This window comes from Dipteris shenzhenensis, chromosome 3, assembly GCF_047967505.1.
Source record: "Dipteris shenzhenensis isolate YYH24624 ecotype China chromosome 3, Dip_SZ_1.0, whole genome shotgun sequence".
Taxonomy (NCBI): Eukaryota; Viridiplantae; Streptophyta; class Polypodiopsida; order Gleicheniales; family Dipteridaceae; genus Dipteris; species Dipteris shenzhenensis.
The window spans coordinates 30,565,758-30,585,452 of NC_141598.1; the positions used below are offsets into that span (position 1 = coordinate 30,565,758).

At 45.8% G+C, this 19,695-nt stretch overlaps 1 protein-coding gene across 1 annotated transcript in view; it reads left to right on the forward strand.

Moving 5' to 3' along the window:
- The window catches only part of LOC147903644 (dynein regulatory complex protein 1-like), a 180,781-nt gene extending 161,401 nt beyond the window's left edge, over positions 1 to 19,380 (forward strand). Inside the window, exons 8-12 of the mRNA XM_087372207.1 lie at positions 790 to 1,327; positions 1,871 to 2,081; positions 2,183 to 2,396; positions 19,010 to 19,094; positions 19,354 to 19,380. Of these exons, the coding sequence (XP_087228333.1) occupies positions 790 to 1,327; positions 1,871 to 2,081; positions 2,183 to 2,396; positions 19,010 to 19,094; positions 19,354 to 19,380 (1,075 nt within the window). The remainder of the gene's footprint in view (positions 1 to 789; positions 1,328 to 1,870; positions 2,082 to 2,182; positions 2,397 to 19,009; positions 19,095 to 19,353) is intronic.
- The last annotated feature ends 315 nt before the right edge of the window (positions 19,381 to 19,695 follow it).

The following is a 19,695-nucleotide window of genomic DNA, read 5'->3' on the forward strand; positions in this document are numbered from 1 at the left end:
AATTGGAGTTTGGATTTGAGGTGGCATTGCAGAGATCATTGAATTGTTGATTATTGCTTGATGTACAGAAGCCATGTGTTCTACTTTCTTGATTTCCATAGTTGTTGTGCTAGGGTCATTTAAATTAGTACTCTCCTCTTGGCATAGTCTTATGGGTCAGGAATTACTTTTTTGCACTTCCTCCCCATTCTAAGGACTATAATTACCTGTTTCTGTGAGATGGGGATTCAGGTATGAGTGTAAGATCAGGCCTATAAGCAACTGGCCTTATGACAGTGAGCACTTAATGTTAATAGGTTTTACAACATATAATACGTTTGATTTGACAATGAGCTGATGATCTATCATTCTTGAGGTTAGCTGGTGAGTGACTGACATTGTCAATGGCCATAATATGTGTGTCGCAGTTGATGCTAAGGGTCCAACTGGTTTGTCTTTGTGTTGTGGCTACTAGGAGTGGGCCTTATAGGGCAACAGCTGACATCTCAGCCAGCGACATCCATTCGGCTCCCACTGCTGTCAAATATTGCGACCTGAATTTGTTTGCATCAGATCAGTAGCCAATAGGGTTGGTTATATCTGACGTGAGGCACCCCTGTCCCTATCAAGGATATGATCTGGCTCTGGAATGTCCATGTAGTCTGATAGCTGTACCACTACAAGGATTGCTTGTGCCCTTTGACATGAATATTTATGTTGTAAAAGAAATTTTGTGTTTTCTTAAAAAATGGATGCTACTTTCTACTTTAGTCATGTTTCTTACATGAATTAACAATTTTATGCCGCTAGGAACAAAGCTGAAATAGATGCTTCTATGAAGAAAGTACGGATGACAGAGAACTTGATAAAAGAAAGCCTGACAAAGAAGATGGAGGATTATGCAAAGTCGTTGGACACAATTCGGACACAGGATGCTGAAGATTACAATCTCCTGAAAATTAGGCTTGAAACTGATATTCAAACCCTGGAACAACATCTGGAATCCATGGAAGCAGCTTATCAACTCAACTCAGAGAAATTGGATTATAACTATGGAGTCCTTGTTGAGAGAGACCATGATAATTATGTTACTGCTGGTCAACAAAAGAGGAAGCTCACCAAACAGCGTGATACACTTTGTACTCTTAAGGGGCGGCATGCAGAATATGAAAAGCGTTTTTTTTCACAGAATGGAAAGCTTACAAGTGATTATGAGAAGGTCATAAGGCTACTGCAAGATTTGCAAAGCAAGGAACACCAGCTACAAGCAGCTCAAGAAAGACAGCACTGGGAATTCATCTTCATGCATCACCAGTCTCTTGCAGTTCTTGTTAGCAAGCTTCTTCAGGTAAGAAAGTCTACAGAAATGGTATCATTGCTCCCCTGCCAGCATTTGGTCACTTACTAGAAAATGATACTATGATTTTTTTCTCAAAAATTTCTCTTTGAGTAAGACGTCACAATGTAAAACAGAATGAAATCTTTAGTCTGACATCACACTGAAGCTGTAAGGTGTATCTGAAAGAGCATTGCAAGTCTCAAGCTTGAGCTGAAATGGAACACAATTCATGATAGATGTGATCTATTAGTAGTCAGTGCTGACCTGTCAAAGGTCCCTATCCTTAGACCTTGAAAAGCATCAATGCATCAATTCAAGTATTATGACATGTGTGTATCCATACATAGAATGCAGCTGCAAGAACGTTCCAGTCTGCTAGTATTCATGTGTATGCATGCATACATATCCGTGTGTCTTGAAGCACAACAGTCGCTCGTGTGTCCTGTGAGAAATATAAGATGCTTGAATTGAGTAAGGTAGGAATAAAGTACAAACAAACAAACATCGCATGCATATGCCTGCTTGTTTAAATTATCGATGGGAAGTTGACAGGCTGACAAAATGATACACGAGGAGCAGCTAGGTTGGCAATGGTATCCTCCAGGCAAGCAAATACTTGGACTTCTTGGAGCTTCCATTGCATCAAATTGGAAAGAAGGACAAGGACATCTTTCCAGATTAATTCTTATAAATAGGCGACAATGTTCTTTAGAACCAATCGAACAACCACTGGATTCAGACTCAGAGGACTGTGTAAAAATAGGTGGCGTTTTCATTTTTATGCCAGCGGAGATTTCTTACTTGGCTTTTGTCCATAATCCATTAGAAGTAACTGTTAGTGCCATTGGATTTTCAGTACTGCAGAGGAAAGCATGAAGGATATGGTTTTGACATCTAATCCAAAACATACTCTTGGTATCGCAAAGGATTCAACTGAGCTTGCAAGGAAGTTCCCAAGTACTCTAGAGATAGAGAAAATCTGGAGGAGCTATACTGAAGTCATAAAGCCTACAGTTCTACATGTCTGGGCTGCTTTTGGTGTAGCCTTGATGTCTTACAATCATCTTCTGAAGAATCGGTACATGCTACCTTTATGCTTTAGGATGAAATGCTGAAGTGCATTTAATACTCAAACATCTTCTAAAGAATCTGTACGTGTTACCTTGATGCTTTAGGATGAACACTAAAGTGCATTAAATAGTTGAACATTCTTCTTTCCCTGCAGTGAATGTCTGTGAATAATATGAACATTTCCATTCTTAATTCTTCAAAACTGTATTGGTACATTGGAATGCTTCTTGAGATTTTGGAAAGCTTTGTCCACGTGGGACTTTTGGAAGGGGGGCTCAAGAAGGGAAGGAGTGCTGGACACAGAGGGATGGATTGGAACACTGTGTGGGGGAGGGGCAAAATTGGAGATAGACGTGGTGATTGGTGAAGTGGCTTACCGTGTGGGGGATTAGGAAAAAGCTGCCACAACTAGGGATGGAGAGGGAAGGGGATGAATGGCTATCGTATCCTTGTCAATGCCCTAGCCCAACGTAACTCAAGATCCGTCTGATACTACAAGTAAGGTTTAAAAGGCGTTTCCTTTGGCTGTGGGCTGAGCTGTACAAGGAGAAACCCCTCTAATCGAAGCATCTGAGAATTCAAAGCGTCGTAGAGTACCCTCCAAAAATCCCAACCTATTCTGTTGTAGGCTGTCTCGAAATCCAAGAGTAGAATGGAAAGCCTTTGGCCACTTTGCATAGGCTAATGTGAAGCCTCCCACATTATCAAAGATGCTTCAGCTATAAACGAATCCTATCTGTGTATCATGGATGGGGTCTGGAAGGATGGGCTCGAAGTGCAGACTAATTGTTTTGGCCAAAATCTTATTAAAAATGCCCAAGAGAGTAATTGGCCTCCATTGAGAAATTCATTTTTTTGCAACCCTCTTTGGGATAAGATGAATGAGACTCGTTGTAAATGAATTAGGCATAATACAAGAGTCCAAAATAACCCTGCAAGGCTGAGGTAATGTGGACCCCAATCATACCCCAAAAAGCAATAAAAATCGCAGGTGGCACTTGCCCTGGGGAGGGCGAGAATTGCATATTCCTAAATTCCAGATTGGTGAAAGGTGCAGTAAATGAAGCTCTCATATCTGGTTTCACCAAGGCTAGAATATCTTGCCAAAATCTACATCTGACAAGTGTGTCTGGATTTATTGAGAGGAGGGATGCATAAGACATCTGTAGCTATGAGTAAGACGGCATCAAGATCAGACTGAAGAACCCCGTCCGAGTCAATAAGCTGAGAAATGCTTTCTCTACCATGTCTTAAGCCATGCACAGGGGAAAAGGGCTTATTGACTCTTCCCCCCATCGATATCCAAAATGACTTTCTATCGTGAAAGACATACTCTACTCTCTAATCTAGCGAAACCTACTGATGAGCCCTTATTGCAGCAAGGCGCTCCTCATTTCAAGAGTTCATGGCTCTTTTCCACTCTTTCTTGTTCAGGGGTGCTAGTGGCCATCTGAGGCCAATCTCCCGTGTGAGAATCTCAGCTGATAGAAATCACTAATACTAGAAAGAATTGTTGCCATAAGTAAAGGAGATCCTACTCCATTTACAAATGAGACACCCAAATCTGAAACATATCCTCAGTGAGGGGCTCCCGTGCATACAATGCTAATACTGGGAGGCAACATCTCAAGTGAGTCTCATTAATCACCATAACCACCAAAAAATGTCTGAGGCGGAAACCCCTGGTGCAATGCATACTGAACCACCTCTGTCCAGCCTAATCGTCAACACAAAATGTGTCTGTCCGTGCATCGATGGGCATGTGCAACCTCTTGTTCGACCAAGAGAATAGGAGTGAATGTGGCAGAGTGTGAAAGGCATCATCTATCCAAGCATCTCTACCATTGGTCTGGAAAGGGAAAGGCATCCCAAGCTGCTCCCTCTAGTGAATGAATGCTGCCTTCTCTCCCCCCCTTTTTTTCTGAAGGCAACTCCACCACATTGAAGTCTCCTCCAACAATCCATGACTCTACAGTTAGGGCCCAAATCCGACGACCAAAAGGTATGACATTGCAGTTTACCTAACTTTCAAATGATCTCTGGCATCCAACTTGTATTCTTGGATAAAAACAATATCAATAGAACCCCCAATGACACTTGGATGAAGCTAATTATGAATTAGCTGCCTTCGACGATGATGTGGTACGCCACCAGGGCCCTGTATATTCTAGCAATAAATCCTCATTAGCGCATGGAATACCTTACTTGACCTAGCGGTGGCTGAAACAACTCCTCCTGAGAAGATCTCCTAGAGTAGTGTAGAAAGGGGAGGGGTTTGGATCCACTAGGAAAACAACCTCCACCCCTATGGAAGGTGACACCTTATCAAGAGGAATACCAACAACCGTGTCACCACATGTAGAAGGCATGAACTCTTCCTCAGTGTAATGTGCCAAAGGAGAGAAAGAGTTTCTTTGAAACAGGCCTAATAAGATCCCTACATTCAAAAAAGGTAAAGAAGAAGTCACATCCTTCCCTCAATCGACAAAGGAAGATTGAAGAGAGAAGGGGAAGGGGGGCTGCTCGAATGAAGGGGTGGCCTTGGAAGAGGATCTGCGGAGAATAATTTGTGGTGCTATCTAAGGCTAAGCTTGGGGCAATGGATTTTTCCTGGCCTCCTAGTCAAGACCTTGCTAGTAGGGCTGCTGCTCCTCCCTGCCGACCTGTGCTGCCCTCTTCTCTTGGCCCTCCTCCCTCAACTCTCCTCTCTGGTTTATCCAGATGATGTACTCCTCGACCCTCTTTGGTTTATCTAGATGATGTAAGGATTTATGTTTTGCACTTTGTCCCATAAGCCCGTGAGGCTTTCTGCGGACGTTAATAGATCTTTCTTTCTCTCCCTCTCAGCCGTACAGCCCCCTTGCAGCCCTCCCTCTCCTCTCGCCTCAGCCAGCCCTCTCCTCTCCTTCCCGTACCCCCTCAACCAACTCTCTCAGCGCCCTACCCTCTCTGCCTACCCCTTCTCCTCTCCACCCTAATGCCCTAGCCGTCCCTCCCTCTCCGCCTACCCCCTATCCTCTCCGCCCTCACTCCCTAGCCCTCCCTCTCCGCCTTCTCCTCCCAGCCCCCCTACCCTCTCCGCTTGTCCCTCTAGCGCCCCTTCCCTCCCCGCCTACCCTTCCTAGCACCCTCTCCCTCTATGTCTACCCCCGCCCCCCTCTACTCTATCTGCCTACCCAGCCCCCCCCTCTCCCCTCCTCTCCTAGCCACTTCTGGCCCATGCATGTTGGCCTGCATGTGGGCAAGACCCTGGGAAAACAAGGAGCGAGGTCAAGGGTTGCTTAATGTGCTAGAACCCCTACCAATTGTTCCTTGGGAGCAAATGAAAGGTCTAGGGCCAAGAGGGCCCCAAAGAACCTTAGGATTGAAGTTGGTCATTGGTGCAGTGTTAAAAAAGGGGCCCCACTAGAGGGGGCCTAGGGGCAAATGAAAGTCCTAGGGGGCAACTTAAGGCATGGGCTGCCACGAGGGTATGCCCATGCAGGACCTTTTGGAAAGGAAGGCCTTAGAAGGCCAAGGAAAAGAAAAGGCGACGGGATTTTCACACAGAGGGAGGAGGCGTCGAAAAGGATTGCGGGCTGGTGACCGTACGTCTGTATGGAAGCTTTCGGGGATCGGGGTGCAGCTGCGAGTATGGATGGTACATGGAGAGGAAAGCTGCTGAGTATAGACTGTACGGACAGTTTGTACGTTGATGGGTGGAAATATGAGAAGGTAGAAGCACACAACTAAGAACTCAACGGAATGTACGAATCTGTCTTCCACAGATGGAGATATCGAATAGACGGATCAGGAACGGCCCCACACTCCGGTAATACAAACACCCACTCAATTGAGATCATCTTCATCACAAAACTCCATATGATGGATACACTCAAGAAGATCTTCTTCGTTTAGGAAGCATCACAAGCTTCCACTCTTCATCTACCACTACATGCAAAAGCAAACACCATGAACCAGAGATAGCACAACCTTTCTTTTTTTTTTCTCTCTCTCTCTCTTTTTTTTTTCTTTTTTTTCTTCTTTTTTTTTTCTTTTTTCTCTCTCTCTTTTTTTTTTTGGTTTTTTCTTTTTCTTTTTTTTTTTCTTTCTTAAAAAAAAAAAAAAAAACCTCCTAGCTGAGATCAAGATCTACACCTCTCTAGAAGAAGTCGGGGTAAAAATCCGCAGGAGGAGACTTTGTCTGTGGCCAAAGGAACGAGTTGCTGCTCCTCCCCGTGAGCTACTGCCCCCCCCTCTCCCTCTCTCAGCCAGCCCCCTCTCCCTCTCCCTCTCCCTGTCCCTCTCTGCCCCCCCTCTCCCCCCTTCGCTGCTCTTCCTCTCACTCGACATGAGCTCAGCCAGGTTATCAGCATAGATGCCCCTCGCCTCCCTCTCAGTCGACATGAGCTCAGCCAGGTTATCAGGGCAGATTTGTTGCAGCTACACACGTTTCGCACTTGGGTTCATCCCACGGAGCTTCCTACGAAGATGGCCACATATCGTGACCATTTTCTCAGGTTTTCAGAGGATGGCTTCATCATATCCCCAGGATATATCGGCGTTCATATGTCGCACTCACTCAAGATTGCCTTGGGCTAGCTCAGGGTATCTTCCCACAGATTAGACGTTGAGGCCGGCAGGATGCGTCGTACAGCTACCGGACATAGACCCAGGCGAGAGACTAGGATATGCCCTTGTTGCACTATGGGGGAGGTGGAGACTGAGAAGCACTTTGTTTGCAGATGCCCTTTATATTATGAGATCCGTGGCAGATTTCACTGTTTATTTGGGCACGGATTTGGACCTCTCTCTCGGATTATGGAGTATGAGGATCAGTATTGCTTAGCGTTGTTCATCAGGGAGATCACCAGATACAGAGAGAGATTCCTCAGAGAGCACCGTCGCATCCCTGCCAGAGACCTGGTTATTCATGAGGAGCAGGACGAGGCGCAGGACCATGAGCACAGAGATAGCCCATCTTGCCAGAGAGCACCGATGGTTCCACCCCGAGGATGTACATATGACATGATCCGGCAGCACCGCAGGATGATCTTACACAGAGGCCGTACCTGTCGCTTTATTTCTAGACGACGGAGGATGATGGCAGATTTTCGGAGGAGATTGCTCCATGGAGACTTGGCACCGCCAGCAGCCCATTTGACACTTGCCCAGATCTTCACACTCATGGCAGGAGGCATGGTCGATGGCCATGACTTCCATCATTTCTTTGGATCACAGACCCCTTAGGGAAGACGATGTTCCTCATATTTCATATTTTACATTTTGTATCTAGGCAATTTTGGTACTCTATTTCATTTCATTTTGTATCTAGGATTTTTGTATCCATTTTTGGCATCTTAGCGGTATTACGATGAGGCCACCTAGTTGGCGCATCGTTGATGATGTATTTTCCTTTCGGATGATTTTGTGTCCCATAGGCCATGTATGGCCTTCCGTGGACCTTTAATAAAATTTCTTTCTTTCTTTCTTTCTCCCTCCCCTCTCGCCAGCCCCGCTCTCCCTCCTCCCTCTCCCCTTCCTCCTCCCCGCCCTCCCTCTCCTCCCCCTACTGCCCCCTACCTCTCCCTCCCTGCTGCCCCTACCTCTCCCTCCCCGACCTACCTCTCTCCCACCCGTCAGCCCCCCCGCCCCCCTTCTCCTCCCCTGTACCCTCCCCCGTCATCCCTCTCCCCCCCCCGCTGCCCCCCTCCCCGCTGCCCCCTTCTCCTCCGCCCTCCCTCTCCCCCGCCAGCCCCCCCGCCCCCTTCTCCTCCCCTGCCCCCCTCCCTCGCCCTCCCTCTCCCCCCCTGCTGCTCTCCCCCTCCCCCATCCTTTCCTCTCCCCCGCCCTCCCTTTCCCTCCCTCCTAACCCGCCCTCCTTTCCTCTCCCCCTCCCCCTCCTTCCTCTCCCCCGCCCTCCCTTTCCCTCCCTCCTATCCCCCCCCCAAGGAGACCCCCCCCAAAAATTTTAAAAAACAAAAAAGAGAGTTTAAAAAAAAAAAAAAATCTCCTCCCTCTCCCTCCCCGCCCCCTTCCTTCCTAACTCAGCTCCCCACGCCTCCCCCTCAGCCTACCTCCGTCTCCCCCTTCAATCTATCCTCTCCTTCCCTTCCCCTCTCTTTCTCCTTCTTCCTGCGCCCACATTCAGGGTGCCCTGGGCAGTAGTTTCAAGGACAGAGCTTTTTCAGTGTTGGAATCGGCCTTTTCACATCGATTGGCAAATGGATCCCCATTCAACCAATCTCCGTCCACCTCCACCGGCCGCGAGAACCATCATTTTTTCAGAAGACGAGTTGCAGCAGCTCAAGAAATACGTGGAATTAGAGGGCTCCACATCACTTTTCGCCCGCATCTTTGGGTCACACCCTTCCAGAATACAGGCTAGAGACTGGATGCTGGCGGCGTTACCAGGAGACCTCGCCCCACACCTTAGGGATATTCAACTTTTGGGACGTGGATTCTTCCAAGTGGTTTTCGACTCCCACGAGTCCATAGCCCTTGTTCTCAAAGCTAATCCCCTAGATTTGGGTTTGAGGAGGATCTTTCTTTTACCCTACACCTTGGGCTTCGATTCGGTCGAGGAGGACAGGCAGGTCATATCACTGTTCATTAGATTTCCTGGTCTTCCTCAGGTATACCATCGACTGCTTGCCACTATCGAAGCCACATTCGGAGTGGTCACTGAGATCCCCTCCCTTCCTGGCATGCCTTCTTTCTCGGCAGAGGTAGTCAGTGCAGATGGGGTGCCTCGTGTTAGGGTCATTGTCTCTGACCCTAACATCTCAGATGACCACATTATGCTTCAGCGTCCAGACGGCTCTCTCTTTCAATAGAGAGTCGAGATTTCAGGTAGACAGGACCAGTGCAGGATTTACAGGACCCTTGGGCACTTTGCCAGAGATTGTCCAAGGAAGAGAAAAAGACCCAAGAGGTCTTCTGGTGTGGCTCCTTCATGTACTACCACGACTGCACCTCCCCAGCACACTGTACCACACACTCCAGGACCACCAAGAGCAACAGGGCGCCCTGCTTCGCGCACCCTAGGACCACCAGGGGTAGCAGGGCACCCAATGCCCGTAGCACACCCAATACCAAGAAGGAGAGCCATCAGAACGGCTCACTTACCTCAGGAGGAGACTTTTGATCATGTTCAGATAGACGCCTTCCAGACTCGAGAGGTGGATGTTGCTGCAGCCCAAGACACTACAGTTCCACATCAGGAGGGGCCTTTAGATCCACCAGCCCCAGTCACTTTGGTTTCTGACCACGAGGGAGCTACAGGTACTTCTTCCCCGCAAACTGTTCCTGCCTCAGTCAGGACAATCGAGAAAGTGCAGACGCAGATGAGGGCTCCTGATTCCTCTTCACCCCAGCCACAGACCTCCTCAACCCCCAGTTCCAGTTCTGCTGATAGAGGCCTAGCAGGTCCTCCTCCATCTTCCACGAGTGCAGGTCTCCTTCGCACTCCTCGGCCAGACTTGCTTATCAAGAATTCTTTTTTGCACTGGCAAATTCGGTGACTTTTATGGATGATGAGGAGTTTGTGCCCTCCACCTTAGGGGTCCCGGTCATTGGGATTCCTTCTGACAGAGCCTCCCTTTCAGCAGGTGTGGGGATCCTTTCACCTATTGACTTTCCTGCCCTCAGTAGGAGTGTTTCGGCCCAGGGGAAGCTCGTCTCCTCTACCAGGTCGGGTAAGCTTTTCCATCCAGCATCCTCCCGTGGATGAGGATAGTCAGTTGGAACACACAGGGCCTAGGCGGAGTTCCACACCGTCACCGTAGGCAGCTTATCCGGAACCAGCTTCATCCAAGTATCACTGGAGGTGCTATTGATATCCTTTTTATCCAGGAACACAAGCATTTCAGGACATACCTTCTGGTCGCCTGCTATGGGCACAAGGGGAGTTACTTGCATTTCGATCTCTCTTTCTATTCTCCCCTTGGTTGTTGGTCATGGTATTATCTCCCCTTTTAGAGCTCAATGGATCATTATTTTGATTGGAGGGCGTAAGATTGGTCTTCTCAATCTTTATGCTCCCAACATCAGAGGGGACCGGATCTCCTTTTGGAACGAGTTACTCTCTTGGGCCCCCATTGCAGATTCTTGGATCATTGGTAGCGACTTCAACATGGTTGAGTTGCCTTCAGACAAAAAGGGAGGCAGACAGGGTGGAATTCATTCTTTGGAGAGGGCAGCCTGGGATGTCCTCTTGCCCCGTTTCTTTTTCTGTTTGTGGCAAAAGCTATGAGTATCTACATTAGATCTCAAGCTGATATTTATGGGCTGAGGCTTCCTATCTGCCGGGAAGAAGAGCTCCTGGATAGTGAGTTGGCAGATGACACGGCTGTTTTTTTGGATGCCTCCCCTAGGACACTCACTTCCTTCCGGACAGCCTTAGATTTGTTTTGCACGGCAGCAGGTGCACACATTAATTGGCATAAATCCAGTGATTTTTGGATTTGCGAAGATGACACCCCGGATTGGGGTAATGATATTGGCTTCACTTGGGCACAGAGGGGTGTCTCCGTCAAATATGTGGGCTGCGAGGTTGGGGTGGGCATCTCTCCTTCACAACAGTTTGCTCCGGTGTTGGAAAGCATCAGAAGAAAGCTCCTTTTCTGGAGCTCAGCCAAACTTGACTTGGTCTCCAGGGTGGTGGTGGCTAACCAGGTTCTTCTAGCCACAGCATGGTTTGTATGCTCTTGTTGGTGCCACTCTAGGGATTGTATCACTCAGCTTAAGAGGCCTGTACGAAACTTTTTATGGAGTGGTCTAGATGGCACAACTGATGTTACAGCCAGGGTGGCTTGGGAGACCTTGATTCTTCCTACAAGAGAAGGGGGTTTGAATATCATTGACCCAGATCTACAGTGCAGAGCTTCACTCTGCAAGTTTGTTGTGAGAGGGCTTATGCCAGGGCAAGAGCCTTGAAAGGATTTTTTTATCAGATGCATACAGTCTCGCACACCCACTTCAGGAGAGGATTGGACACACAGTACTAGATGGGTTTTCACCACAACCCACCTTAGGTCTCCTTCTTCCCCTCTTATGGTTGCTATCCTGAAAGCATGGGCCAGCTTCAGGAGTACTCTTCGCAGGATTCCCCCATCCACCCGTGAAGAGATTGAAAGGCAGCCTATCATGTGGAATGACATGATTTTGGATGAGCTTGGCAGACCACTTGGAGCTTCTCCTTACATGCAGTGGCCAAGATGGGAGAGGGGCCCTGCATCTACAGTGGGAGCATGGAAAGCCTTCAGGAAGCTTCCTGCAGACCAACAGGCCCAGATGGTTCTTAATCTCAGAGGGAGTGTAGGGAGAGTCCAACAGATTGATGCAGCCTTGCCCTTGGATTGGGTGGACACAGATGACATGCCTATTACTTGCTCCACCTGGATGGGGGCATTTTCCAGATTGGGAATTCCTTTACAAATGATTGCTTTTCTTGACCCACATGAGGATGCCTTAGTATTTGATGTTTCTTCGAGGGGCAGGCTGTCCAGATCCACATACGATATCTTGTTGGAGGTACCGTTTCAGCCAGTCAGGATAGTGGGCTTCATGGAGCATGGCTCTCTTTCACAGTGGTACTTGGATTCTGACCCGCTTCTCCTCGCCCTTGGCTCATGGAGGCTGTGGCTCTATGGAGGTGTCCCAATTAAGCTTTTGCAGTGGGACCCTGGGGAATGGGAATGGATAGATGAAGGGCACCAAGAGAAGGGCATCCCCTTCTTTCGTTACACAGTCAGTAATACCAGGAAATTCCAGCTCAGCTGTAGGGGTTGGAGGCCCACTAGAGCTCATCATTGGGAGAACTTTCAGATTCCTGCTGACTTGCAAAATTTTTTTTGGCAAAGACTCTGGAAATCCCACCGGAATAGAAAAATCACTCTCTTCTTTTGGCTTTCTATTCATGGTGGGATAGCAGTAAACCATTGGAGGTCCACGTTCGGAGCTGACTCTTCTTGCCCTCGCTGCCTTTCTGCTCTGGAGACAATACTGCACTGCCTTTGGGATTGCAGACAGGCGAGAATCATATGGAAGGGGATCGCAAGTCTTTTCAGCACTTTTGTTCGCCTATCTTTCTATATGACCTAGGGATCAGTGGCTTGGCTTACTCTTTCAGGGCCTCAGGTATTTTTTGAGAGACTTGATTCCTCTTGGGCTCTTCACATCCAACGACACCTTGTGGAGTCGTGCTCTCTAGAGCATGTTCCGGCCACTCTTTTCAGGGCTTGGTCGACTCTCCATGGGAGATCCTAGCTAGCATTGCAGCATGGCACATTTGGAGAGCTAGATGCACTGAGGCTTTGGAGAGTTCTTAGGTTCACCCTTCTCAGATCTTGGCCAGTACTTGGACAGATACGATACACACTCTGATGGCCATTTGCACGACCATGCAAGGATCTTCTCGAGCAGCCTCCTCCAGGAGAGTTACTTTTCTCAGAGATTGGAGAGACTCTCCCTTCTTTGCTGAGAAAAAGAAACCCGCTAGAGCAAGCTCTGTGCGGAAATACACCATGCTAAGCATGTAATAAAAAACACCTCAGAGGAATGAGGTAGAAAGAAACCAAGGCTGAGGCTGAAAATGCCAACTCAACCCTGTAGAAGTTTCAGCAAAGAAGGGAGAGTCTCTCCAATCTCTGAGAAAGGTAATTGTCCTGGAGGAGGCTGCTCGAGATGATCCCTGCATGGTCGCCCAACTGGCCATCAGAGTGTATACCGTATCTGTCCAAGTACTGGCCAAGATTTGAGAAGGGTGAACCTGAGAACCCTCCAAAGCCTCAGTGCATCTGGCTCTCCAAATGTGCCATGCTGCAATGCTAGCTAAGACCTCCCATAGAGAGTCGACCGAGGAATGAGCAGCCCTGAAGAGAGTGGCCGGAACATCCTCTAGAGAGCACGACTCCACAAGGTGAAGAGGGCAATTCTGAAGTATAAGGATAAGAGGATTTATGAAGGAGATCTTGTTTTGAGATATGACAGTAAGCTGGACAGCCCATTTAAAACAAAGTTTATTACCAAGTGGGAAGGCCCCTACTGTGTGGTGAGGAAGTATGACAATGGATCTTATCAGCTATGTGATTTAGATGGAAGATTACATCAAAGCAGGGTAAATGGTTTGCGGCTGAAGAAGTATTTTGTGAGAATCATGCCAGTATCAACATGTGGACCGATAGTATTGAAGAAGAATGCAGTCAATGAAGTTTCGGAAGAAGATATACTTGATGCTGTTCAGTTTCTCTTTGCTTCAGCTGTCAAGCATGAATGCTTGCAGCCAGTGGGTTGAGCTGATATGATATGCCAAAAAATGTCAATAGTTTTTTCACTTGTTGCATGTTTGAGGATAGGCACATAGGTATGCACATAGCTAGTGGGTGATGGTTTTGAGTCAATGGGTACTCTCATCAAAAGGCCTTGTACTGATGTAAATATTCTTTTGAGATTGTAAATGTCTTTCCAAGGGATTGTGGGATATGATGAAATGCAATGTGGGAGCACCAGGATTATCCAGAGCATGGTTTCCAACATTGTATATGTGGTGATGTGATACCATGTGCTCCGAAATGTTGTCCTGTGTCACATGTTTATAATGTCATGAGTGTTTTTCCTTTTGTCTTGAGTCATGTGAACTTCCCATGAGTCGAGTTGGTTTGATCTAAGGAGATTAGAAGTGGCATGCAAGTGATTGAATGCCTAACTAGAACCATGTGTGCATCAACGTCTAAGGTTTGGAAAATGAGCATTTAATGCTTGGTGTATGAATTTGGGGGAAAATCTTTGAGAGTGGTAAAATGTTATTGTTGAGGTGGCTGAATGAAGCTGAGGTGGCCAAATTGATTTGGAAAGGAGGGTGTGCATGTGAACGTGATTTCTTGAATCTCTTCTCAAGATTTCTGGATGGTGAGGTGTTACGTGATGAGGAGATTGGCATTTCTGGATTGCATGCAAGGTGGCTACGTGATCTAGAAGAGGCTGACGGGTGGAGTGGATCGAGGGGATGCTTGCTGGAAGGATCTACGCTGCACTGGGAGGGCTCCTTGAGGAGAAGGCTGGATGATACGCTGAAAGAGGGGAGAGAGGAAGAGAGGTTGTGCGTAAGCGGAAGATGGAGCACCCTTCGAGTGAAGGATATGTATGTGATGGGGGGGTGGATCTCCGACTGCATGCTTGGCACAAATGGACTCTAGTGTGGTTGAAGGAGAGGTTGGGCGACGGATGTCCATGAGCTCCATGAAATCTGAAGGCATGGGCTGACTATAATTCGGGGTACACATTCGCTTCAAGGTTGACCGTAGAAAGGATTTGGCCAAGCATATGCCTGGTGATGCTGAGAAGACCTTTGCGCTGGAGGTTCCCAGAGATGGCGATCTGTTTGTAGTTGGCTGAGCAAGGTTACCTCACAGGCAGGACGGTCGTTGTTTGCACGTGAGCCGATACAAAGGATGTATGGGCTGGTTTAAATCATCTGAAGGACTGCTGGGTACGTGAAGTATTCTGTGGGCAGGAGAAGAATACTTAACGCTGGAAGAGGATTTGTAATGCAGAGATGGTTGATGCGATCTGTTATGCCAGTCTCTTTCACTCTTTAGTCGTTGACTGCAGCTTTGGGGAGAGTTGCGTGCTGTTGTCCTTGATGGAAGCTTAGGAGTTTTGGTTGTGGGTTCATAGAATTCTGAGGCTGGCTGTTTTCTGAGTTTTGGGGGAAAGTTAAGTTCTAAGTTTATCTATTTTGGGTTGTGTAGTCTTTTGGTTCTCTCCGAGTCTGTGTGGTTTATGTTCAGTCAGTTTTTTTTGTGGGGATTTGTCTCAGTGCCTGTGTCAAGGATCCTTGCTTTGGATACTAGTGCACGTGCTCTTGAACTGGAGCCCACATTACTGCTGATCCCTCGAGTTCCTGCTGCAGTTTGTTTTCTCTTATACAAACCTGAAAGTATATGATGATTTTATCTTTGGAGCTTGGCCTAGAAGTACTCGGTGTGTATTTTGAGGGTTTTCAGATTGAAGTGTTGTTCAATGAGGTTCTTGGGTACAAGTGGTCTTTGTGGGTGAAAGAAGAGGAATGGGCAGGGGTAACTCTAGTTGATGAGGAGGACCTTCCTGAGTATGTATATCACATGGAATTTTGTGAAGAAGAAGAAAGTGTCTAAGTGATTGTTTGTGTTTATTGGAATCAAAGGTTGGTGCATGTGTGTTATCTTAGCTTCTTTTGTCCATACTGTTTTCTGCATATCAACGGCAAGCCACAGTATGGTGGAGACTCCAAGGAAGACAAGTTAGGGGATTCAAAGAGGAAAAAGAAGAAGTGCTTCACCTATGAGAAGCTAGAGCACTCTGCCAAAGTCTAGTGAAAGAGGAAGGTGGGTCAGAAAAAGATAGAAGCTGGTAAGTTGAACGAAGAGAGCCACCAATGTCTTCATGAACTCTTCGTGGTTAAAATCAATGAGAGGTGCTCATCACTTGTAGTGATGGAGGAGACGATTGGTATGCCAATGGCGGAGCCTCAACACGTGACAAAGATGAAGTATTGGTTTAAGAACCTAGAAAAAGCTAGTGCTGGTTCATTTGTTCCTGTGTGGGAGAGTTGGAGCTGCTTGATCAAAAGCACTGGGAGCGTCCCATTCACAACTACCATGGGTGAAGACAAGGTATTATCAAATGTCTAATATGCCCCAGATCTTTGTAAAAATCTTCTTTCTGTCAGCAATCTTGCAAAGAACAAGATGAGGGTCATCTTTGATGAGGACTAAGTGGTCATCACATCTAGGATAACTGGCAAAGTGATCGCTCAAGGAGTTGATAAAGTAGGACTCTACACAATCAGTGCTATGATTCTACAAGGGGATGTTGGGATGTCAAGATATGGCATGAGGGATTCGAGCACATCAGCTACATTGCTTTGGGGGAGATGTGCAAGGCAGGCATGGTGGATGGACTTCCACAAATGTAAACAAGCAAGAGGTTTGTAGAACTTGCACGGAAGGCAAGCAACATTGGGCACATTCCCGATGCAAGACACGAGTCGGTTCACAAAGTTATTGGAGGTGGTTCATTCAAATATGTGTGGCCCATGGCTACAAGATCATTTTCGGGGTTTGAATATTTTCTCACCTTTGCAGATGATTTGAATAGAATGATGTGTCTATATATTCTTTCTAACAATTCACAGTACCTTGAGAAATTTAAGGGAAGGCAAATGTGGCGAAAGGATTAACAAAGAGATTCAAAACTTTCAGAGAAGATCGAGGAGAGAATTCACATTAGATGAATTCAATTCTTACTACAAGAATGACATCAAAGTGCAGTTGACGACAGAATGAACATTCGAGTAACACGGGGTGGCTGAGTAGGTTTGGCAGAGGCCGGCAATATGGATCTCCACATCTTTAAAAGGATGATGACTAAAGTAGTTGTGGGGAAGACACCTCTGGAGGCTTACTCAGGTAAGAACCCCATCAATAGACATTTAAGAGTTTTTGATTTTGATGCACAGGTGCATGTCCACAAAGATACTAGAAGCAAATTGCAGGCAAGAAGCAAGAAATGCATGTTCGTTGGCTACAGTGACTAGTCTAAGGCCTAGTGATTGTACGGCAAAGAAACAACGAAGGTGATGGTCAGTAGGGACACGGTCTTCCAAGAGATTGAGCCCTATCTCGACAAGGAGATAGCCTTTGCATCTGCAATACTCTCGGCAGTGCCCTAGATCAAATCAAAAAAAGCAAAAGCAAGTCTAGCAAGCTCAATTTCAGAACCAAACGAGCTAGAGTCGACAAAGAAGAAGACTCTTGCCAAAGAGAACAGATTACATTCGGCGCCTTTGATCAAAGTGAAATAAGCAGAAGCAAGTCCAGTGGTGCCTCCAATCAAAGCAAAGGAAATAGAGGCAATGCCCTAGATCAAAGCAAAAGAAGCAGAAGCGAGTCCAAAGCTCAGATTCAAAACTAGAAGAGCCAAAGTTGGTGATTGATATCCTTGAAGCGAGAAAGAAGGGTACAAATGAACTAGGAATCTCCCAGAGTTGAAGTACGCCTCGATGGCTCAAATCAATATGATTCATGAGCCAAATACCTTTGAGGAAGTGAAGGATGTACTTGAGTGGCAAAAAGCAATGGAAGCTGAGATGGTTGCCATTGAAAAGAGCTGCATATGGGACCAGGTACCAAGGCTAGTAAAGTGGAAGTTGATTGGAGCCAAGTGGATCTACAAAGCCAAGTGCAAATCAAATGGTACACTTGTCAAATACAATAGTACCAAGGCTTACTCATAGGCTGAAGGTCTAGATTAAGATGAAACCTTTGCGGCCCAGATGGAAACAATTTGGACGTTGATAACACTAGATACCCACCACAAGAAGCCCATCTACCAGATGGATGTGAAGTTTGTCTTCTTCAATGGACACTTCAAGAAGGAAGTTTTAGACCAAGAGAACCATGGTGTGCAGAAGTAAGGTGCTCTACGGGCTGAAATAGGCTCCCTTAGCAAGGTACCAATGCATTGACAATTACTTTTAATAGAGTTCTCTTCTCGAAGTTTGTCGTATATAAACTTTTACCTCCATTGAGAGGGGGAAAGGAGAATGATGTGATTCTCTATATCGATGATCTAACCCTGACAGGAATCAGAGTAGCAAGATAAGGAAGGTAAAAACTCTCTTGTATGAAGAGTTTGAAATTACTGGCCTTAATCTATTGCACTAATTTTTAGGGATAGAAATATGGTTGTCGAAAGAGAAGACTTTCATCTCTTAAGAAAAGTAGCACCAGGTGAAGAGGTTCATGGACGCAAAAAGAGTTACCTTAGCTCTAATAACTCTCCCTATCCACCCTATTCCTTCCAAAGCGTCACTTGAAAACTCTTCACGCCTTGAGATGCTTTTTAGATTGTAAGGTTTACATAGGCCTCTTTTATCCATTGAAGGGTGGAGGACCTGGTAGGGTTTTTTGGCAAGTAGTTTCTTAGCTGTAGTCTTTGATTGGTGCTTTGGGGCCATCCTGTGCTAAAAGGGAGAGAAATGGGTCATGGCAAGTAAGCAAGGGAGGTGGCCATGCAACTGTTCTCTGGAATGAACATTATTATAGTGCGTAATGCTGCCATTTTAATATTCTCACATGTAGTCAATATAGTCATTTCTTCATATCAATCTTGGTTGGATTTTCAAATCCTTGGCCCTCATTACTATGAAAGTCTGCGGAACTCAAGTTTTGGATTAAGTTGAGATTTTACGCGATCCATATGTACTTGTGCAAGTGAGAAAGTAGTAAGTTCTTTCCATTTCTACTAATGTGAGGGTTATATATAGTGAGGTTAGAATGACATGCATCCACCAAGACCATACTTGGGTGACCAATGAAACTAAAGCTATTTTCTCATGATTACTTTGTGAGAGCATTGGGGATTGTCTTAATGTGTGCTTAAAATGATAATGTTAAGAACTTCGAACTCTTTTTATTCCTCCTTTTAGTTGGGAAAAAGAGAGAGTTTGAAATCCAACATATAGCCGCTTTTGTGCAGGCCTAAAGTTCATTTTAATAACGTTGACAAATGAGTTTGTTTTCTTAGTAGTAGAAATTAGTCACAGGTTTGAGGATATTTTATCTTCTAAGAGTTACTTTTGAAAATGAAACTACACAGAGCAAAGCTAATGCATGAAGTCTATATGCTCTCTCAAGAAAGACAAGTTTTGGAGATCGCGTTGGAACATTGCAAGGCATCAAAGGTATGTAAATGTCCTATTAATCACTAGATTCATTGCTCCTCTCCATTTTTTTCATAGCTTAAATATTTAGCTATTGTTGGAGAATTTTGTTCTCCAATAAAAGAATGCGGTGACATTTCCACATAACTTAACACCTTCATGTGGATAATTACTAACCGATACTACCTCCTCCTACAAAGATACTTGCAATATGTCTTTTAATAAGCATTATGCATGTCTTAATTCAAGTTCTTATATATAGTGTATGTTTCTACTATAGGTGGAGGTGACAAAGAAGTTCTCATGACCATTGCTTAAGAGTAGTCTTAATTGTTGTGAAGAAGTTGAATATTTTATTAGAGAGAACATGTTTTTAATGGTATCGATGATCCTAACAATGCTTTGAAAGTTCTGTTAGTGAAAATCTTTTACAGTTATAGGCTTTTGAAAGTTAAAGTACATTCTTAGTTATCCTCCATGCATGTTCTTGAAAGCTACATATCCAACATTCCTTAGTAACTTGTACTATTATGGAAAAGTTGAATAAAGAGCTAGAAATCAAAGGAATGTATCATTTATCTTTACAAGGAGGCTGATTTATGGATTCAAAATATTATTGTAT